Source organism: Pogona vitticeps, chromosome 1 (genome assembly GCF_051106095.1).
Source record: "Pogona vitticeps strain Pit_001003342236 chromosome 1, PviZW2.1, whole genome shotgun sequence".
In the NCBI taxonomy this organism is placed as follows: domain Eukaryota; kingdom Metazoa; phylum Chordata; class Lepidosauria; order Squamata; family Agamidae; genus Pogona; species Pogona vitticeps.
Genome location: NC_135783.1, coordinates 334,585,190 through 334,609,267, shown reverse-complemented (window position 1 = coordinate 334,609,267; position 24,078 = coordinate 334,585,190). Strand labels below are relative to the sequence as shown.

The 24,078-nt window shown below is 37.5% G+C and overlaps 1 protein-coding gene across 4 annotated transcripts in view; it reads right to left on the bottom strand.

Moving 5' to 3' along the window:
- Positions 1–24,078, bottom strand: part of PAPOLA (poly(A) polymerase alpha) — a 53,326-nt gene that overhangs the window by 11,400 nt on the left and 17,848 nt on the right. For all 4 annotated transcript variants that reach the window (XM_020797960.3, XM_078383760.1, XM_020797957.3 and 1 more), the window contains exons 5-17: positions 23,615–23,724; positions 20,506–20,559; positions 18,273–18,384; positions 17,836–17,925; positions 17,595–17,733; positions 15,128–15,200; positions 13,347–13,467; positions 12,562–12,646; positions 7,465–7,518; positions 6,619–6,738; positions 3,815–3,924; positions 1,089–1,210; positions 24–166 (exon numbers count right to left, since the gene is read on the bottom strand). In XM_020797960.3, coding sequence (XP_020653619.2) covers positions 24–166; positions 1,089–1,210; positions 3,815–3,924; positions 6,619–6,738; positions 7,465–7,518; positions 12,562–12,646; positions 13,347–13,467; positions 15,128–15,200; positions 17,595–17,733; positions 17,836–17,925; positions 18,273–18,384; positions 20,506–20,559; positions 23,615–23,724 — 1,333 coding nt within the window. The remainder of the gene's footprint in view (positions 1–23; positions 167–1,088; positions 1,211–3,814; positions 3,925–6,618; positions 6,739–7,464; positions 7,519–12,561; positions 12,647–13,346; positions 13,468–15,127; positions 15,201–17,594; positions 17,734–17,835; positions 17,926–18,272; positions 18,385–20,505; positions 20,560–23,614; positions 23,725–24,078) is intronic.

Here is a 24,078-nt window from a genome sequence, read left to right as displayed (position 1 = left end):
GTATCAACACTGGAAATACATACCCCTGAGAGCTTCCAGAACTGTTCAATGGACTTGTCTTCATAGCACTGGTAGGAGAAGGCACAGATGTGCTGTTATCACTATCCATAGACAAATCTAGGCTGTTTTCATTCAGTGCTGTTAACCTGACTCCTTCTGTTGAATGCTGAAATAAAAGAATTTCAGAAGCACTGAAAACAGTACAATCTCAAAGAAAAAGTTACTATCTTATATGATGATGTGAAAAGCTATGCATACTGCCTTTTTATAGGGCTGTTTAGGTATTACTTCTCAGGATACCTTCCTCCTCTCACTGAAAAATGGAAATGATGTCTCATGTAAACAGTACTGTGTCAGAATATGCCCAGACACATCCGAAGAAATATCTCTGATTTTTTTCCAGAAACAAATCTGCATGTGTATGTTTGCATGCAAACATAAAATAGGAAAGATGCACACATTCAAAACCAAGATTGGTACGACTTTGATCAGATGCTGCATTCTCACAACTATGATGGAGTACACGGAGCACCGGGGGGGGGGGGGGAGACATGTCCTAAACTTGAGATTTCTTTTTGCTAAGTTACATTTGAACAAGACTGGCACCCGACACCTGTACTCCCTCCAACCTTCTGAGCTGCAGCTCAGTGGTGCTGTAAAATGCTCCATGCTCTACGCACTGTTCCTTTCAGCATGTACAAGTGGATCAATGTGGGTGTGTACATGAAAGTACATACACACAAAGTTCAGTTCCTCACAAGCTTGGAAGACTTGTTTCAGTAAATCAGGGAACTGTTACAAAAGGTTTTTGACAGATGTTCACCTAGAATCTCAAATCCAATGAGGACAAGATTTTAAGTCCACAAAGTACGAAACAAGTCAACAATTTGGAACAACTACCAACCAAACTATAGTAAAAAAGAAACCAAGAATTATGTCAAGAAAGACAAGCATATTAGATTACTTAAAGAGTATATGCGCAGGCCTTCATTATGAATGAGAATATTGATATTATAAGCTCCCTGGTTACTTATCTAGAACATATTTGCATTATTTTGTGTGTTCATTAATTTAAATTGAAGCATTACCTTTTTCTTTTTCTGAAGCACGTGACTAGGCAGCAGTTGGTGCAGTTGCCTTCTTTTAACATGCATTGCAGCAATTTTCATATCCATCTCAAACATCTTGCTGTTTATTGCTTGCCTATAAACTATATTATGAGAAGACGTTTAATACATTTCAAATTTGGGGAAAGCCATTACTTGCCCTGAAAGAAACCTGCATTCATAAGCATTCTGGTTTGGGGGGGGGAAACAATAACATGTTCTTCTATCATGAGCGAAGAAGAACTCTCACAATGCCACACTATTCTGACAAATATTATCAGATCTGAATCTACCTCTTCATAAATGAAGGGCTCCAACCATTTGAAAAGACACCTAGTATGCAAATGAATGTTGGGCGATTTTTCCAAGTCTTCACATCTCTACAGCTGCCAGTGTCTTCTTGTGTATTTAAGAGAATCTCCCAACCTGTGTAACCAACTTATAAACAAAGGGAACAACTCCATTCTACAGTTGGGGGAAATTGTCAAACCCATCCTTAGCACTAGTGGAACTGAACAACTCTAAATCCAACCCAAAGTAAATACATGTTTCTCTTGGCATTTCAAAGTGCATGCAGAGATTCATAGTACTCCACTTCAAATCTAAAACTTATTTTCAATAGTATAATGGAAAAACTTGTGTTGCATAAATAGTTTTTTGTCAGAGCACCTCTTAACTAGCCTCACTTTACAAAGAAGGGAAAATGCACATAGAGAGATTTAATTTGCCTCCTTACTTCTAAGAAGAAGCAAGCTGAGAAAACAGCTTGGTAACCTGCCTTTTGCACTACTTCAGCAGCTATTAAACAGCATCTTGGAACAATTGGTAGGGCCCACAAAATTAATTAGCAGCACCGAACAGGATGTGAGGAGTAATCTCCCCAGAAGGTTCCTGCCTGCTTTGAACTTTAGCACTGCCATCATCATTGTGGTTTTTTGTGGGTCTTTCCCTTTCTCAAGTGTAGCAGTGGTATGGGCATATACACTGGAAGGGAACGACAACTCCCAGTCTCTTCACTGACTGAGCAAGCAGATCCTGCTTTCCTTTATTGGCCCTATCATACAAAATCATTCCCAGTCTGTGGAAGTTGACAATAACAGCAAGATGTGAGACAAGTGCTCCATTTTGAAAGTATGGCAATTCAGATTCCAATTCATCGTAACTTGATTCCACTTTTTCCACAACACCACCATGCTCTTTCTCCAAACCCAATATTAAAGATGGAACTTCAGATTTTTATTGCTAGTACCCTAACCACAAAAATATATGTCATAACCAGCCCAATTCAAAATATTGCTTATGGCTTCTACCATATTCTGCAGCTTGTGTCCAGACTATCTGAAGGGCTATTATCTCTTTGTGTAAGGCTGCTCTCTTCATCAGGAGAGGCCTTTATCTGCCCCACCAGCCTCACAGGCACGTCTTGTAAGGACATAAGAAAAGGCCTCCTCAATGCCTGCTCCCAGATTAATAGAATTCCCTTCAGAGGGGACACTAGGAAGGACTTTTCCTTGAGGTACTTCTACCAGCAGGAAAATATATTTTTATTTAGGCAAATCCTTTTGTGAATAACTAGCTAATTTTGAAGGGCCTTTTTGTTTTGTTCTTTCAAAAGCACTTTTAAACTGTTACTTTTGTTTGGTTTTAATCCAACGGCCCAAATCCTCTTTCATAAACTTAAGATAGTAGAAGGAAATTATGTTACCTGCAGCAGCATGACATGAAATCTTAGTGGGGAACTTTTTAATTAGCAGCTGTTGATTAGAGACCCCCACTGTGATCATTAATTGTGTGGAGATTCTAATTAATAACTCGTTAACAAAAGAGTTCCCCAACTGGATTCTGGGTTGCGCCACTGCATTTGATATAATTTCCCTTCTGCCATCTAAGTTTATTCAACAGAATTTTGGCCAGTAACTTTTTAAATTGTGTTTTAATAATGTAATTTTTTTTAACCTTAACTATGTCTGTTCTTAAAATAAAATAAACAAAAAAAACATAACGTAAGAGAAGGTTTGAGCAAGAAAAGCAATTTCCATACATCTTCCCTTATGGGAAAACTAACACTAGAGAAGTAGAGCCTTTTTCAAGAGACAATTGGATTTTGTTTAACTAACACTGTAGCAATTAATGTGAGGGAGCTTTCTTCACCCTCCCAGGCTGCTGGTTTATTGCTCCATTTGCTTTGCAATTCTCAATTTCTATTTAGTCATATTTAAAACTATTCATTAGCAATCTTTGTGGGCCCATTATACTTTTGGCACTTTATACTTTTTGGAATCACACTAAGTAGAGAGCATTGTGAAGGGAGTATTTTCCATGTTACACTTCAGGCAGAATACAGACAAGTGACATATTACAGTAGCTACAGCACAGTATGAGGCTGTGTGTGCTAACCCCGCATCTAGTTACAATCTTGGGTAACATGATCTGTTAACACACTGGTTCTTAACCTTGGGTTACTCAGGAGTTTTGGACTGCAACTCCCAGAAGCCTTCACCACCAGCTGTACTGACTGGGGTTTCTGGGAGCTGCAGTTCAAAAGCATCCGAGTAACAAAGGTTAAGAACCACTGTGTTAACACCTGAAAGTCTGTTAGACACTATTATTAAGAGGGCAAGTTTTTTGGTGGCAGTCCTCAGTGAGGACTGTATTACTCAGCCAAACATGGTTTTAAAGATATAATGATTTCCAAGAGTCAAGCTTACCAGTATCAGTAAAAGACTGAATGTCATATGTAAGATCAACGCTCAGATTCTCAGAGTTCTCTGTTTTCTTGAATACTAACCCAATCACCCACATTGTACGGAATTCTTCTCTGGAAAAATAAAATGAACACTGTAAGGACAACTGGCATCAGTGAATAGAAGATACAGCTTCTTGGAATGTCAATTAAAGCAGTGGAACGTAGAGTGGACAAGTCCATTCCATTCACCTCAATTATCAGCCTGGGACAGTTGGGAATCTGCCAGGGCTGGTTTTCAGGAGGCAGGGGCGCCTACAGAGAAAGAACGGAAATTCTGCTGGCAGAACTCTGGATTTAGCCTGTGTCTATGACTCTGAAGCAGTTGGTTAAGGGAACATTAATGCAGAGCGGTAAAAGCACCTAAGACGCTATAGAAGCATAAAAAGTTTAAGAACCATAGCACCTATTCAGTATTCAGAAAGATGTCTCTGTTAAATGACTTAAAAGTAGATATTCTTAACACAGCTTTTTCTTTTACTACGATGTGAAATCCCTAAAACATACTTAATCTATCTTTCAGTGTCAAACCATACTACTCTAAGTGTGCAGCATGCCATAGTGTCTGTTTTGTTTTTGTTTTGATAAGCAGAGTGTTGCTTCTAAAGACGGCAGTATGTGGGGATGTTCCCTTCCCTTCCTAATGAGAATCCTATTCAAAATTTCATCAAGCTCTTTGTCTGGAAGGAAACAGGTTAATCTTTTCACTCTGCTCAAAGCAACTCTGTTGAAAAATGTCCTTATCACACAGAAAATTAGACTTAAAAGATCCGATCAACTTGCATGTTATATATTTTACTGTAATTGGTAGTTTTGGTCCTCAAATACATAAACTGCAGAACCCATCTAGAACTAAGTACTATAAAACTATTAGATCTAAGTACTGTACTATTAAACTAAGTACTATAAAACATTTTTGCTTCTCTGAACAGAGATACAATAGCATGTGACTCTTTTAGTGCAGAAATACTCCCAGTGGTGTTATCCTAAGTGCTGGATTACTATATTTCACTCCCAGTTGCTCTCAATAATATGGTGGAAATATGGTATCAAATTCTGAAGTTTGAGAATTTTCTCTATCTGGAAAGTAAACAATTAAATTTAGCCTTTTTTTAGCAAAGTAACAAGGAACAGTCTGCTTTCCCTAACCAGTTATCCCCTAGATCAGTGGTCCCCAACCTTGGGCCTCCAGATGTTCTTGGTCTACAACTCCCAGAAGCCTCCACCACCACCTCTACTGGCCAGGATTTCTGGGAGTTGATGTCCAAGAGCATCTGGAGGCCCAAGGTTAGGGACTACTGCCCTAGATGTTTCTCACTAAAATACTTGATAATTTTCCTCATCGCCTGGCAGAAGTTGCAGTACAAAGTATCGGCATGACACCCACAATGAGGCACACCATGAGAAGCACTAGGTACTATATGCAAGGTTGTAGTGAAAATGCTGTTGTGCAACTGGAAGGCCATTTCAACACAGAGGAGCACTTTTTCAGACCGCACAAGATCCTAGTACAGTATAAGAATCCAAGAGTGCACTTAAGCAGACAAAGCACTGGAATCTGGTGGAACTGGGATGAGGTAAACCTTCCCACATCGGTCCAGATGTCTGTTTCCATTCACACAACATATAGCACAGCACAGTGGTGCCTCAGCTTATGACCGTTCCGACATACGACCATTTCGAGCTGCAACCAGCTCCGGATGCAAAATTTTACTTCAACTTGCAGTCGGAGCTTCAAGTTGCAATCAAAAGAGGCACGGAAAAAAGGCAGGGAATTCAAATTAGAGGGCTAACCATTGGTCGGCGAAGAGCTACTTTGTAGCTCTTTCGCCCCAAGGGTTAGTGTTTGTGTGTCAGAAGAGGCTTGGGACTGCCTGGTACTCCTTTCTACTTCTGAGTAAGTACATTTACAGGGTTCTGCAGGGTGGGTTTGGGCTGGGGGGTTATGTTTTTGTGCTGTGAATTTTTTTTGTTTTTGTGTGAATTTCGTTGTATGTGTATATACTTACAATGACAATAAATTATTATTATTTATTTTTTTCAGCCCCAGCGCCTTCCAATGGGGCTTGCTGTGTGCTTTATTTTTTTTTAAGCCCCAGCACCTTCTAAGGGGGCTTGCTGTATGCTTTATTATTATTATTATTATTATTGTTGTTGTTGTTGTTGTTGTTGTTGTTGTTGTTGTTGTCTGGATTAATCACATTCCAATGCATTTCAATGGGAAATGGTGGTTCAACTTACGACCAGTTTGAGTTACGTCCATCTTCTTGAATGGATTATGGTTGTTAAGTCACCACTATATCATGTTTGCTAACTCAGGGTGCATAGTCGTTTGCACAAAACCTTCCACACAATAACTGAAATTCAGCAGGACTTGATAATCCAGAGGGTCCCTTCCAGCTCTGGAGTTCTAAGGTTATTATAATAATGAGAGTAGGCCCACTGAATCAAGAGAACTTACGTAAGTATTGACCCACCAAATCCTCACAGAATAATAGCCTGACTCTAGTTTCAGCTTCCTACTAGTGTTTAGCTGATATCTTTTGCCAAGTCTTCCTCAACAATTTATAGAATAATGAAATTGACAGTATTGGTTTTGCTGCATCTCTAGATTCAACCTGGTATTACAAAACAATACTAGTAGTTTAGTGTAGATTGCTATGCAATATTTTACAGTTCAAAGCATTTATTTAGAATCCTCTGAATGAACCTGAGTCTCCTGTAGGGAGACATGGGTAAACTGAATCCCATTAAGATAAAGAGGCTTACTTGTCAGGATTTTCCTTGGGTGCTGGGAATGACTGGGGATTTACATGAGCCAGGGTAATGAATTCGTTCTTTTCCAAGCTTCCGACCAAAATACGGATTTTTGATTCTACCAAGCCAACCCTATATAAAAACATATGTTAATAAAGAACAATGCAAATGAAAAAAAATGATTTCATAGATAAGGGGAAAAAAACACATTCTGACTCAAGAAGCACTGGAAAACTCTGTGTTACATTCAATTGTGTCTACTACCAAAACACATGGATCATACTATCCCCCCTTAAGGTCTGCCTTGTAAACATACATACTTTTCGAGTACTGGAGAAACAAGTGGCAGGATATAGGGGCTGCAAGACAAAACGAGGACTCCTGCAATATTTAATATTACGCATATGGGGGGGGGGAGTGTATCTCTTTGTTACATGGAAATAATTCATTTACTGTCACTTAGGCCCAGAGATTACTGTGAATATAGTTCCATTCACAAAACACTTCAACTGATGGTGAGAAGAGTGGTGATCCCTCTCTTCTAAGCAGTCCCTTGAAAAATGTCTTAGATGTTCACAGGAGGATGGGTAGCTCTCCAAATAAAAGTGTGGGAGGAGATATGGAAGGTTTTCAAAACAGAAACTGTTGGTGGACCTAAGTTCCTTCTACAAACTTTACTGATGCTGCCAACATCTTAACATTAAAAAAAATCTCGGAATCTGACTCATATTATGATTTTTGACTATGTTATAATAATTTTTAAAAGGTACCTATTAAAATATGGAATAGGATTCTCATCCTAATGAAACCTAAAGTGTTATTTAAAGAAAGGGATGGTGGAATCAGTCTAGAACTCACCATTCTAGTCGCTGTTTCTCTGTTGGAGCACTTGCTAGAAGTACAATATAATGCCTTTGAAAACAAGAAGATTATATACTACCTTAATTTTAAGAAATACTTGCCATCACCACACAGAACAGATTAACAGTGTCTTTAAAATTTCAAACCAGCAAATACAATTCAAAGGAGATATAGATTCACTTTTTCTGAGTTACAAGTGATATCCAGGTGATTTTTTAAAATGCATACATAACTACCTGATAGTTATTCTGATGAGTTACATTTGCCAGACTAAGCAACATTAACCAACCAAACTGGCAAAATTGTAACACTTCAGATCTTACATCTGAAGACATTACTGGGAAGATTAATGTACATGGCTTATCTACCGAGAAAACTAGTGTTTATTAGTTTAACAATCTGCTATTTAAAAATTCACTTCTAACATATTTAACATCACTAAGATCCATATGAACAAATGAAACGATTAGAAAAAGCTAATTCTAGCTTTCTTAGTTCTATTGTGGATAGTAAACTGACTGCAGCCTTTTCAAAGCTCAAGGAACACTAGAACTGCACACATTCCAAGATCCAATTACCATAGCCCCATATAAGCCCTAAGATGTGCAGTACATAATTCCCTTACTTTGTTTCACTCTGTAATAAAAAGTGGTAATTCAAATGTGTCAAGAATTCTCACAATACAAAAGAAAAAAACTGCTTAGAATGATCTGCTCTTTCTACTGAAACAAAGCAGCATTTGTTGACACAGGAGCTGCACATGACTACACAAAATCCTGTACTTGAAAACTGTAAGATGCAAATCAGCTACAGTATTTCCTTACGCGTAGACACAATAGCTAAATTTCTGTTGATTCAAGTAGTAAGTTGCACTAGAGTAGGTCCACCAAATCAGTCGAGATCTGAAAAGTCAATGCGTCCATAAGTTCTGATTCATCTCGGCCTGCTCTAGCTGCAACTTCTTGCACCAAAGTTAAGTCACAACTAGAGTAGGACCATTTAAATTAGTGGAACTTATGAACTTGAGTCACTGATTCAGTGAGTCTACTCTAGCACTACTTAGTAAACAAAGCAATAGGATTTCATCTAGTATATATTCTTTTCTTATAAAACATCTGATTATATTGCAAAAATATGACCACAAGTACTTATTACAGTGCTGCTTATTCATTAGCTTTACAAGACATACAACATACCAATTATGTCTTGACAGTAATGTTCAAATGATTAAGTTTTTGGAACTGCTTTCCATAAATGTACAGTAATGTGCAAGAGTCTTTGTTGTTTTAGCAAAGTTTTAATGACCATCCATATTTATTCTTTGCTCTCTTTACTAAGTTACAAACTGTAAATACCGTAAATATGTACACACAATTTTAGAAAAATACAATTTTCAAAACAAAATGGCTTCTTCAGGCAAAAGTCAGTATTTAGTGTGTCCTGACATTTTCTGGTATATTATACCAGGCTTCCTTCAGCACTTCCCAAAGTTCTTCAGGTTTAGGTTGTCTTTTATTTATTTCTCTGTCCAGGTAAATCTCACACTACCTCTATAATAATCAAATCTGGATTTTGTGGAGACCAATCCATGATTGTCAGTTTTATCAGCTGTTTTTCTGGCTAAATATGATTTCACTGCATTACCAGTGTGTTTGGGATCGTTCTCATGCTGAAAAAATAAAACCATTCCTAATCAGGCAAATTCCAGAGAGAATGGCATGATGAATTAAAACTGGTCTGTACTTTTCAGCATTCATGAACCTATCAAGATGGATAATACTACCAACACCACTGGCAAAAATGCAGCCCCAAACCAGGACAGGCCTTCCACCATGTTTCACTGAATGCCGCAAGTATGCATTATTCCACCTCTCTCCAACTCTTCTCACATACTGTCAATGACTGTATCTAAAGATTTCAAACTTGGATTAATCACTCTATAAAAACTCTTTCCCACTGATCTTCATTCTAGTCTTTGTGAGCTTTAGCATATCGTAGCCTTGTCACCCTGTTCTCCTTCCAAAAAAGTGGTCTCTTGGCTGCTAGCCTTCCACAAAGAGCACTCCTGGTCAAGCTTCTTTGGACTGTAGAAGGGTCCACTTGGCATCTCAATGAACCTGCCAGATGCAGAGCCATGTTCTTGCTGGACCTCCTTTGGTCTCTCAAAGAAGAAACTCTGAGAAACTTGTCAAATTTGGCCTTCTAGTCCTTTTTTGTCCTTCATCTCTCCTGATTCTTCACACTTCTTTACAACAGCCTGAATACCACATCTTGAGTATCCAGTATGTTTGTTGATTTCCCTTTGAGAGTGCCAAAGTATGATTTATCTCTGTCAGATTCTGGGATCTTTGGCATTTTGAATGGAATGTGATTGAATGGTGGTCTTATTAGCAAACTTCCAATGAATTAAACTCCTACAGCATGTGTATGTAATATTCAAGCATGTTTTGCACAAACCAGGTGTAACAGACCTTTTTCACAGCAGTCATGTTGACACGAAATAGTAGGACAAATACAGGTATTAGCAATGACAGTAATTAGGGTTTCATTCCATTTAGGTTTTCAGGAGCCATTTTCCTGCTATTGCTCAAGTGTAAGGGGAGGCCACACTAAATACTTCCCACTTTAGCCTATAGAAGCTTTTTTCTGATTTTTTTTCTGTTTATGAATACAGCATACATATTTCATCTATTTTCTTGTTGTATTTTAATGAAAAGATTGAGAAATAATATTTGGTTATTATACCATTGCTAAAACAACAAATCCAACAATGGCCTAAGACTTTTGCACAGTACTGTACTTTGTAAGCTAGTACAATTTTACCAAAACTACGAACCGTTTCCTAGAATATGAAGGGAGATTTCTCATCTAGAATTATTTGTAGAACTACTTGAGAAGCAAAAGGAACTCTTGGGAGACAATTGAATATTAATGGGAAACCTCCTTTGAATGATTCTTCAACTTAAAAATCACTGTATGAATTGGATTTCGATCTTTGCAAGTTTGGGTTTTGTGACTAAACGCAAAGAGCATGATATCACATTATTATATCTTTAAAAACCCAATTTCTTCAGCATGCCACCTAAGCTGTTAATTTAGTGTATTATTTAGGCTTGCAGCCATAAACATTTAGTACATTCATTCAATTCCTTTTTTGAAAAGGCACTGGTTGGAAGTTTAAAGCACTGGGAGTACACATAGCTCTTTCATGTATATAGGGCTTTTAAAAAAAAATAACCTTATGCAAAACAATCTGTTCATTAAGTGTGACTCTCGTGTGCACAAAAGACTAACAAACATTTTAATTACAACCAGCAGAAATTTTTAACAGTCATGTTTTAATACTGTAGCAGAAAGCAAGTTCACCTACTGCTTTGCATATATGCAGGTTAGTACATGTTATTTGTCAAAGAATTTGCCAACTTTCAAGGTACAGATTTCAATTTTTGTTATAATTTATTCTCTAACAGTTATCAGTTTGCATTGAAGAAGCTACAAAATGGAAATTACTTAACTATTATTATTTTTAATTCTCAAGTGCTTTTTCACATTATTAGCCCGACACTATGTGACCATACATTGTTTTTGTATCCTGAGGTTTTGTTTTAATTAATGAAACTCAGGAAAAAGCTTCACTGGAGAAACAGAACACTATTGCTATCCCATGGCTACCACTTTTGGAAAGCTGTCAGAATGGAGATCACTTACATAATTTTATAAACCACACATTTAACTGCTTCACATAAAAAATAGTTACTTGCAGTCATGGCTATACAGCCTGCTCCTCCTTGTTGGTTTCATTATTTAATGTCTAGATATCAAGCATTTTCATGTATGGCTTGTCTGTAGCTCATCATTCCTTTTTTTTTACATGATCACCACACTAGTTTAATATTTATTTCTACTTTCATACAGAGTCTATATTACTTTGTGTCTCAATCATTTCAGATCAGTGATTTATAGTATTACTGACAGATGCACTGATGAAGGTTAGAAGAAAACAGAAAATGTATCCATGTGATCCTGAACTGTTTATATGAACCCAATACCACTGATTTTAACTCAATTCCTTCCATATATATATCACTGGAAATTAAGGCAGCTGTTTATATTAAATTAAGACTGTTTACATACCAATAAATATAAGAATCATACAGACCATAAACTGAAATTTCACATTATATACTAAGCAAGTTAAATAAAATATTCATGATCTTGTCAGTAAAGTTCTCAATAGTAAAGGTAAAAGAATACTAATGTATGCTAATTCAATTTTATCTTTTTATGGAGAGTGTTAAAACAGCCATATTAAAATGGTTATCATTCTTCTTTTAGTTGGGGAAAGCTGCATTACTGTTTCATTGAAATGCATAACCATCCAATATATTTATCTTCAGTTTGGAGTGGGCATGTGACAGACAGCAATTAAGAAAACACCTACTATTAAAAAAGCAAACGTTCATCAGAATACAAGATAAATACACACAGTATACTCATATTTGAAGTTAGGATATGAAATCAATGAAATATTCCTTGCCCAGAATTTGCTCCAGAGCAGATTAGTTATAATGTATTCTTGAAGGCTTTCAGGGCCGGGATCTGATGGTTGTTGTGGGTTTTCCGGGCTCTTTGGCTGTGTTCTGAACTGAAGGTTGTTCTTCCTGACGTTTCGCCGGTCTCGGTGGCCGGCATCTTCAAAGGAACAGGAATAGGAACTAACAGAGCATGGACAGAGTTCCTACTCCTGTTCCTCTGAAGATGCCGGCCACAAAGACTGGCGAAATGTCAGGAAGAACAACCTTCAGAACATGGACAAAGAGCCCAGAAAACCCACAACAACGATTAGTTATAACTTTGAGACAGTATTTCACTAATAATGCTAAGGGTCAACAAGTATCTTATAATCTACTCAACTGAAATCATGCCTACTCGATTTTTTATATAACTAATATGAGAATCAAAGCACCACTTATCTGCCCATTCCCCCCCCAAAAAAACCAACTAATTAAGTTAGTCACTTTAAGTTAAAGCAAATGTGAACGTGTTAACATTTAACATATTTAAAGGGCATCCATCATGCAATCAGATACATACTTGTATTTTTGAAAGAAGTTTGGAGCTTCAAAAAGTTTGGACCACTCTGCCTTACTCAGCAAAATTTCATCCGTGATAGCAAGACCTGAATTACAAAATCACATTTCAGCCTTTTCATTTTCCCCCCATGAAAATAGAATTTAAAGGGTTAAAAGGTACTCAAATGAAAATATTATTGTTTCCTAAATGAATGTCTGCTTTGCATAGGCTACATTGGAACAGTTTACGTATTGTTTGGTACCACAACTAGCCATTTTTTAACTAAGTTAGATCTGTAATGTTTCTGATAAAAACCTCTTTTCTCTGCTTGTTACTGTAGATCTTATAAAAGGATAGAACTAGGACTGAGCCCATGACCTTATATGTGAAAACATTATCTCTACCACTGAGCTTTGCATAGATCATGAACAACTAGCTGAACAGCTATTATCACCAGGTGGGGCTAGAGTGGTTAAAGCTAGAGCACTAGGCAATAAATGTCCAGGTGATAATGACTGGCAGCAGCATCCTTTTCTACTTCACTGATCTGAAAAAATTATTGTCAGTATTGCATTTTTCATTAAACTAAAATTGCTAGAGGATCAGCAACAATGTTTAGGTAGTGTAAGACCCTAAAAAGCTTAAACTGGATGAGAAGCAATGCTCTAAAACTAAATATCTACATTTTTTAAAAAGCATACAACATATGCATTAGCAAAATGTTTGGATCCAAGTGGTCAATAGGGCACATAATCTAGGGCAGGTCATTTCCATTCTTTCAGGAATACATGTTCAGAATTACTTACCTTGTTTAAATTCTTCAACCATAACCATACGTGTAGAAACAGACACATTGTAGGTAGAGTTCTGCTGGGGATATGCTGGTGTAATTATAGGCATAAGATGGTACCTATCACTGGGGTTTACCTATACATAACAACAGCCAATCAGTTTTCTTCAATCACAATCAAAAGTACAAGATTTGGATCTGTCCATTGCAAAAAAACCAGCACATGTAGTTTTACACTAATACCCTGTTTCCCCTAAAATAAGACCTAACCTGAAAATAAGCCCTAGTATGATTTTTCAGGATGCTCGTAATACAAGTCCTACTCCAAAAATAAGCCCTAGTTAAGTGAAACCCCGCCCTCCACCATTGTGCAGCAACCAGAAGATGACATGACTGCATTTGAATAAATGTAGATGGTTGTACATGACAAAAATAAAACATCCCCTGAAAATAAGCGCTAATGCATTTTTGGGAGCAAAAATTAATATAAGACCCTGTCTTATTTTTGGGGAAACAGGGTAATATAATTGTGTTAAATTTAAATCAAATATTTTTCTACATACATATCACTAGTTACAATGCATATAAATTAATACCAGTAACCAAACTCAACCTGAGCACCACAAAACGGCTTCTTGTTTTACTCCCTTTCCCACCTAGCCTGTCTACCTATAATCATAACTGAAGTAATATATTTCCAGTTCCTGAGGAAACTGAGCTATTCCCAGGCACATTCAGTCTAAACCCACTTTGTAATATGTAGTGCAATCTACTCCTGTAACATGATTGTCAAGAAATGGCCAATTGAAAAAAGACTAAGCACCCAACATGACCAAATGTGTTTAACATATCCTTTATTTAGAACAGTATGTTTGATGAAGAAAAGGAAAAGTGCAGACGCATTTCAATATGCTTAAAGATGCCATTTTAAAAACCCTACTATTTCCTTACATTGTTTTGTTTAACTACTGGAGTACAAAGGGCTTATATTACATATTGCTCATATGCTGAAGGATAACAATGTAACAAGCAAACAACTGTAACATTTTATGTGGGTTTTCTGAAAGTAAGTTATTAATGAAAACAAAAACTGTACAGTCCTCATAAACACCAATTTTGTTTGCAGGCTCCGATGCCAAGTAATTTCTAGTCACAAGACTTATGTTCACCTGGGTTTTAGCAAGCCCAGAACTTGATTGAGGTAGCCACATGTGACAAGGAAAAAATCCTATTTCTTTTTTCATTATCTCTTGTGTGTCTTTCAGGAATACATAACATGATAGCACTGCTGAAACGAACGAGATGCGGACATATCAGTGCTGAATGGAAGATCACTGGGAATCCCATGAAAGTCACCCCAAGTTTTCTGAACTGGGAAAAATCCATGTTCACTACCATCCGTGGCAAAGGTTATTTCTAGTTAGAAAAAAAAAGCCGGACTTATAGCATAAATGAAGTGTATTGTACTGGCCCAGCTTAGAATACTTCTAGTTGTGCTGCTGGATGACACCAGTTAAAAGCCTCAATAAAACCACAGTGAGTGAACTTAGAGCTGAAATATATGCACGTTAAGACTGCATTTAAAATTTACAGATTTTTTGGACTGAATCTGTGATAGTTTTTAAGCTGATAATGGACAATATCAAGTCACATTCTATGTTTCTACAAAAAGTAGGAATGATGGATGACTTTTCAATATTTGAACTCGTAAAGGGGAGAAGAGAGGTTCCCTGGGACTTAAGCAACTTGTTTTAATTTACAGTCTGAATTTATAGGGGGAAAAAATAATACACTAACCCTTGGGTCCCATACAGGCAAATTAAGATTGCATTCTTCTGGCTGTTTCAACAGCACTGGATTTGGCCATTCCCTGTTTAGAGAGATTGTAGCACTGAGTAAGAAAAGCACTTATTACAACCAAGTAAGCATCTCTGAATGTGAGCCTTCATTTTAAACACCAGATGTAGCATCAGATGAAGCTTCTTTTCAAAGCAGAAAACTGTCTATTCTGTCTCATTAGGGAACGAATGTTGTTTCCTTGAACTCAGTCTTCAAAGCACAATCTTAAAAAAATATATCTTCAAATATACTCAAATCACATCTTTATAAGGCTTCTTAAGACTATTATTACACTAAATTATTTATAAACATTTATAATTTGTCCAATCTCTGAAGTCCACACCAGGTGAAAAGTATCATCAGGAACCGACACTAATATTATGGACACTTTTTTGATAAAGAGATATGCCTCCTGTTAAATTACACCCTTCCCAAAGAAAACTTCAATCACTGAAGAGCTGGCATAATATGAAAATCAGCCCCAATACTGCTAAGGCATTTTCTAGTCATAATACTTTGCTGCTCTGCCCATTCACCTCAAAGGATTGTCGTGCTGAAGGAACTGTTTGGAGGGTATCAGCTTCTCCTCCCGTAATCCCCTTGCACCCTTAAAATCTGCTATGTAGGATTTAGAAACTGTTTAGAACAGGCTTTTGGTGTGCCTAGAAGGCTACAGAGGAAAATCGGAAGGAAGTCCCACCGTGCTAGTACATAACTGCTTGCATAACACTGGATTTAGGTTATTGTTTCTAAAAATTAAAATGTGAGACAAATTTGAAGTGTTATCTCCCGCATCCTATCTTCCTTGTTTGTATGTGCCTTCCAAGTATATGGCGCTGGTAAGGAATTAGCTATGTATGGGGCCCTTGCATAAACACATGAGAAATATATAATATTTTAAAATTCAATTCTCTCTGACCAGTACAACCTTCCAAATGTTTTTCATATATAAATCGAGGAAGCAGACATGGATTTGTCTGAAGAAATCAAACAGGAGCATATGAGCTATGAATCCACCAGATATGCAAGTTACTCTTCTTGGGACCTTTGAAGATCTAATTTTTGTAATTGTTTTCCTACATTGAACTGAAACTTTTTATATACTTTGAGGCAAGAATCCTAATGCTTTTAATTTTAATTAAAAATCACACAATCCATTGCAGCTGATAGCATGCAGTTGCATGGTAGTCATGTGGCTGATCACACACTCTGCAAACTACTTATTAGCTATGGCAGACTCCATCTTTTGCTTTGAGCATATAGTTAAAAGCAACAGGATTTTGGCCTCATAATGTATTAAAGTGTTTAATCCAATTTAGAAAGCATTAAGAATTAAATCTTCAAATGGCCCATATTTTCAAATGGTGGTGAAGGACAAGGAACATTTTTCTGCAATAACATCTGAGCTTATTTAAATAGAATAAGCTCAGATGTTATTGCACGTCCACCTGGGAGCACATGTTGAAATTGCCGGCCTCACACCAAATACTCAAAAAACTTTAAAAGTAATTTAATGATCAAACATCTCAAATTAGACATGAGAGAGTTGAAAATACTGTGGCACTTCAAATAATGATTGCCATATTTTATATGCAAACTTTCGCTCAAATCAAGTCCACTTCCTCAGACATAAGATTATTATATGTCATATTTATACATGGCCCAATGAGCAGGTGAGGATACGGATAATGACAAAGTGCTAAAGGTTTGTTAGTAAAGGAACAGGCTATCAGGCTGTGAATAATGTCAATTATCAGGCCAAGACATAACAACTTTGCTGACTATATATTGTCCAGACTTTCTCCATTATGTGTATCCCAACCTACTCATTGGCCATAAATAAATACATGTCATACAGTCTCACTCTTATGCCTGAGGAAGTGGACTTGATACACAAAAGCTCATATTAAAATATAAGGAGCTAGTATTTAAAGTGCCACAATGTTTTTGACACACTCTCTTTTGCATTGTTTTTGTCTGATTTGCTCACACAGACTAATACAGCTACTACATCAAAAATCTCAGGTTTCCATGAAGCATGTAAGCATGGCAATCACATGTGTGAACAAGCAATTTATTGTGACCTAACTGTCCATATAAAGGGTTCCCATTCTGCTACACCCAGACTATGTATGTATGCACTTCCTTCTGCCCAATCAACAGTAAAATGGATGGAGCCCTGAACCAAGTGGTGACAGTCCCAATATTTGTTTTAAATACCTCACACTATGTAAGCAGATGCTCTGTACTGGCAGGACTAAAATATGGTCCATGCTACCACGGTGTCTTGGTCCCTAAGGAGGATGTAACTATTCCTTTAGGTGCATCTCTTAACCTGACATCATCTGAAGGAATGCCATAGAAACAACACTAAAATTCAGGGTCTATAATAATTTTTATTTTACTGTAATCTAAAGAGACATACCATTTAGAAAATACCAAGAAAAATTTATGTACAAGAGTTGATGCTATTGCATTTGGATAAAGCTGGCAAGTTCTTGCTACTAGCATAGCCCAGGAAACTCCACCAAGGAAACCTAGTATATTGGAATAGATGTTGTGCCCTGTTGTTGTAGAGGGGGGAAAAAGACAGACAGATTTAGTCATTTTCAATGAACTGGGGGGGGAAGTCTTATAAACATAATTTTTCTTAAATGATTACTTACGTTTGGCCCACAATTTGATAGCTCTCAGTGTTAACCTGAAATTGTCAATGTTTGGGACTAGATGGAGAATTTCGTCAGTTACCCTGCAACCTATAAGAAAAACAGGTATTTTCAACATTACTATGGTGATAACATCACATAACACTGGAAAACATGTTGATCTGTAAATTTTGTTTTCTTTTTTCTTGAAAAATAATTGAGAGGGAGAGGGATGCACAAATGTTTTCTTACTTTTAACCCACAGGTATATCCAGATTTACTCACACTTAGTGAACACTATTTTCACAAGCACACTGTACATAGGGACAAACCAACCCTTCTGAATTTACTATTTATTATGCAACTTCTAAAATGGCACCATACAAAATAGTTATATGAAGTTTCAAAAGCCTTCTCTGATTTTTTTAAGTATGTACAACAAATTACAATACACTCACCATTAAGACTTCGTATGCATCTAATATCTAAATTTTTAAGAAGGCTATCATCTCGAAGGTCTAGATCTTCAGGAATAGTCTGCAGTGCTAAGCGGGCAAACAAGATATCAATCTAAATAAAAATAAAGAAAGGAAATAAGTTCTCTCTTCATCAGATTATTCAAGTCACATTTCAGTGTCATTTCTACATTTATTTTATAGACTACATATAACTGCCAAGAACACAGAGTAAGGCAGGATTCAATCCTTCAGGTTGCCGAGTGACTGACAGATCCCCCCCCCCCAATTCTGTTAAGGAAACTGTGGGCCAAACATGGACAGTAATGCAGTGGAGTCCCCAACCTATTCTGAACCACGGACCAGTTGGGGGGGCGTGGTCAATGTGTGGGGGCACCCTCATGCTGGCGGGTGTGTGAGGCACACTTGCACGCATGGGCAGGGCATGCTCGTTGGCAAGCGGGGCACACTTGCACACAGGTCGTGTGTGCAGGTGGAGTGCATGGGGAGAGTGTATGCCAGGGGGCGGGAGATCTGTCTCCTCGGCCCGATCGTGCCATGGCCACGGACTGGCACCGGGCTGCAGACCAGGAATTGGGGACCCTTGCTGTAATGGATCAGTAATTACGAAAGCTGAGTCACAACTACTACTACCTCATCATTGCAACTTCTCCTTTGTCAAAGAAGGTGCTCATTCTCCGTAAGAGCATTGTGTAAGACATACCAGACAGAAGGCCTACATTATACCTGCACCAGAATATAGCCTATATTATGAAAATAAAGGTACAGTGGTGCCTCGCTTAGCGACATTAATACGTGCAGGAAAAAACGCCGCTAAGCGATTTTAAAAAGCCCATAGAAACGCATTAAAACGCGTTTAATGCGTTCCTATGGGCTTAAAAACTCACCTTATGCGAAACTCCTCCATAGGGGCAGCCATTTTCGGTGCCTCTAAAGCGAGGCAACACAGCGGGTGGCCATTTTGGAACCGCCGATCAGCTGTGCGAAAATGGGGCCTTTGGGATGATCGCGGGTGAGCGCTCCCCCGCGATCATCCCAAAGGCCCCGCCGATCAGCTGTGCTTCGGCGCGCTCTCTCTCCACCCCTCGCAGCACAGCTGATCGGCGGGGCCTTTGGGATAATCCCGGGGAAGCGCTCCCCCACAATCACCCCAAAGGCCCCATTTTCGCACAGCTGATCGGCGGGGGCCTTTGGGATGATCGCGGGGAAGCGCTTCCCCACGATCATCACAAAGCGAATTTTCCCCATAGGGGCCATCGCAAACCGATCACTCTTGCGATGGCACAAAAAGTCCATTGCAAAGAGATTTCATCGTAAAACGGAGCGATAGCTATGCGAGGCACCACTGTAGTTATAAAGCCTCTTTCTTTCTCCTGGAAGTGACAAGATGTAACCTACCTAGTTGGTTCTAGTCTTTCCCTGAGAATACTTAAAAAGTGAGGGGAGAGTGGCCTCAGAAGTAGAAACAGCAGGAGTCGCCCTGCTCTGTCTTCCTCTTACACAGTCTTCTACCTTTTATCCCTTCTCTGGGCTATTCGTCTTTTGATTTCTACCAACTCCATGTCTTAGACTCTCTCAAAAATTAATTTCAATTGCACAATTGCAAGGAGAAAGTCAAGCAACAGTTTACTCCACATGCAACCTAAGCTTATATTGCAAAAATTATTTTCTTACTGTGCACATACTATCTTACAGGCTGCTCACTTTACCTATCCCCAAGTAAAGGAGTTTACTGCCATTCAAACCTGCTCATTGTTTAATAGAGTTCTGACCATCTGAGAAAGTATTTTGGCATGTCTGCTATTATTAAACAACCCAGCACAAGTACATTTGTTCAATAACATTGTATGTTCTATATAATATTTCTGTGGATCACTGCCAGCAGTCTCCACTTGAGTATCAGGTTCTATGGAAAAAAGGGTGAATTCAGATAAAGTCATATTTTGTGTGACACGGCAATTCTATCAGAAGACAGTGTATGAAATTCTATAATTGCTATAACTGTAATGGAAATTTTTGAGGCTGACATAGTATTGTAGGTGCCACTGATTATATATCAATCCTATAGGTATCAGATAATTTTCACACAAATGCCCCCAACAAGTGATGCTGGCCTGCACAGTCACAAAGTGTGATCTGGCCCCATGAGTAAGGTGCTTCTTTGTAAAGTACAAGCTACATATGGTGATGAAAAACTGGTATAATTTCCTCTTACCTCTATTCCGTCAAAGCACAGTTTGATAACAGGAACAAATGCTTCTTCTACAGCCTGAAAAAAAAAATTGCAATGAAGGGCAGGCATACATATATAACGTTTGAATAAGTTGGCCTCCCAGGTCCCTTCCAACCTCTACTTCTACAAAAACCAGAATTTAGAGCAAGAAGCAGTTATAACAGAAGCATACTAATGACAAGACTTCAGAATCTCCAAAACTAGCATTAGCTCTATTTCACACAAACCATAATCCTCAGTATACAATTAGTATATCACTGACAAGTTACTGTTCCTTTAAAAAGAATGGAAATAATAAAAACACACACCCTAAAATACAAATACACCATACACATTAAATTTTCCCCACCCGTGCCACCTTCACCTTGGGATTAGGTGACCAGTAATATCAATGTGTATCCCTTTTTACCCCATATCTCTCCAAAAGCACACAGATTTTTTTCGCTGGCACATAGCCTTTCCCCTTCAATATAAATCCCATACATCTTTGAAATCATTAGACTTTATCATTCCTATTATTTTCATTTCATATGTTAATTTATCATTGATTGCTAAGCTCCACATTTCTCTGTACCAATCTTAAAGACTAATTTGTCACTTTTCCAATCTTTGCAAATATTAATCTTGCTACTGTAATCATAACAATTTTTCTGTTCTTTTTTTAAATGATCATTCTTAATTATATTTAGGAAGGCAATAATTGGTGATATCTGGATATCATATCCAATAATTTCTCTAATTTCCTTAAAAACCAATTCCTGTTCTTTCCTCCTTATTTTGCATGTCCACCACATATGCATATAGGTCTTTTTTTTTCATCTCCAGCATTGAGATGGTATGTTTTTATTAATTATATTCAATTTTACTAGAGTAAAATACCATCTTCATGCTGCCTTATAACAGTTTTCCTATTCCAATCCTCTCCTTTAATCTCTTCCTCAAAATCCTTCTGCCACTGGTTTATCATCATCACTTGTTCAAATCAGGAATGTACTAAAATCTTATAAATTACACTAACTGTCCCTTTTCTTTTGTTTCCTTCTTCTTGATCTTGTCTATGTTCAATAATCTCTTTGAACTTTGTAAATTTTCTAATCTCTCCTACTTATGTAGCCCACTTTCTTGCCCAGCTTTCCATTTGAAGTATAATTAACCAAGCTATCCCCTCTTCTTCCCCCAAAATTTCCTTCATAGTATTTTTATCTTTAATCCTTTTTTATCCAACTCCTTCTTGTGTTTAACCCTTTCTCTATTAATCTTTAATTCTAAAAGTATCAATAATTATTCCAACACTCTACCATGTTTATCAGAAAGGGATTAGTTGCTCTTTTAAATTCTTCTACAATTTTCTTTTTTAAACAACCCCTCCAGTCTGTCAGTATTCTGACATTTTCATTTCCCTCCAAATTAGGTTTCTGTTGTATGCTATAATATTTGGTATGTGTCTTGAGCTGATATACAATATACAGTGGTGCCTCGCTTAACGAGCGCCTCGCTGAGCGATGAAATCGCTTAACGAGGGGCTCTGGGCCATCGCTGGAGCATTCGCTCAGCGATGGCCCCTATGGCGTTTTTTCGCTTTGCGATATTCGCTAAGCGATTCACTTAGCGAATATCGCATAATGAAGCGGGGGAGAACAGCTGATCGGCGGTTCCAAAATGGCCGCCGGAAGGTCCGCGCCGCATTTTCGCGCCCTGCCGTCGCTTACCGAGGGCGCGAAAATGGTGGCGCTATGGAAGAACATCGTTTAACGGTGAGTTTTAAAGCCATAGGAACGCATTGAACAAAGTTCAATGCGTTTCTATGGTTTTTTAAATTCTGTTTAGCGATGTTTCGCTATAGCGAAGGTTAATCTGGAATGGATTAACCTCGCTATGCGAGGCACCACTGTAGTATAATTTAATATTAGATAGTCCAAATTATACTTTTTGTGTAATAGCCTCTTATTTATCCTTGTTCACTTGTTTCCATTACAGTAGTTATTTATCAATTTCTTATTTATCAATGTCAATTTTGATATCAATAAATATTTTTGTCTATCTTTCATCTATATACTTCTTTATAATCAGTTTATTGACAATTCCATATTTGCCCTGACATGATCAGAAATTTTAATAACATCAATACTTGTATTATTTGCCCTTGATAACAATTCTTTAGAAATTACGAGTGGTCGACCAGACCAGATGGGCGGGATATAAATCAAATCAAATCAAATCAAATCAAATCAAATCAAATAAATAAATAAAAAGTCTATTCTTGTATAAGTTTTATGCACCATTGGGTGATAGGGGTATCTTTTTTTATCCCCTTTTAATTCTTTTTTCTGATGAGTTTCTTGTAAAAACACTATGACTGTGTTACTCTTATTTAGCACATTTTGTATCTTTGCCCTCTTTACATTCATTCCTAGGCCTTTCACATTCCAATTATTTAATTTTATCTGTTTAACCATTATCTATTATACTTCTTCCTAGTCCCAAGTTTCTAGTACACACCGTAACTCTCCCCATACATAACACTGAACAGCCTGTCCTTCTACACCTAAATGGCGGGGGGAAGAAACCTTTGCTTACACCACTCCTACCTACAATTATTTGCCTATAACCCCCTCTGCTGAGTTAAATTCTATTAGCCTTTTGGCCAGGGGAGGAGTGTGCTCTGGGCTGTTGGCTCAGTTCCCTCCCCTAGCCCAGCCATGTCTTAATTTGCTTAAAAGCCAAATCCCTTTCCCTCTTTACCGGCTCTACAACTAATACAATTCTGCTATTAATTCTAATAGGACCCTTTCTAAGCCCAGTTCCATTTTCCAAATATTAGTCAAGCCTTATAAAAATATTGTCTGCCATACCCATCAAAAGCTATAAATTATATTTTAAAAAGCCTTAGAATAATATGCACCTTTATCGCCAGTTTCTATATTTCGATACCCCCATTACCGGTATTTCTCTTCATAATTTTTTTTCCCCCTTGTAGGTTCTTCTCTTTACTCTATGGGTCCCTCCCTTCTACTCACTTTTTTCCCTTTTACTGTTCCTAAGCTTTAATGTGGTATTGTTCTATAGTATTCTTTTAAGGAAAACTGCATACCCGTAAGTCTTTTACTTCTTCCTGTAGTTTTAATTTTTCATAAAAAGAGGTGAAAAAATCACTCCTGTCAACATGTCTTGGTGCCACACACAATGCATCAATATCAGCACCTAAAGAAAAGCATGCACAATCACTATTAGATACCATAAGAAATCATGTGTGTTACTCAGTTTTCTGAGGAAATCTTCCATTACTTTGGATAAACTCAATGTACCCACTCAATGTAGCCATGGATTTGATCCTCAGCAAAACAGTAATTAATTAATCATTTTTAGTTAAAATATCTGCAACCCACTTTTCTCCTTAAAAGAACCCAAGGCAGCTTACAACTATTAAAAGACAGTATTACAATGAATATACAATACTAAAAAGATCAATGAATACAATAAAAAAGGCAGCACCAAAACACATTCAATGCACTAAGGTACAACAATATATTTTTTAAAATATCCACCCAGGAGCCA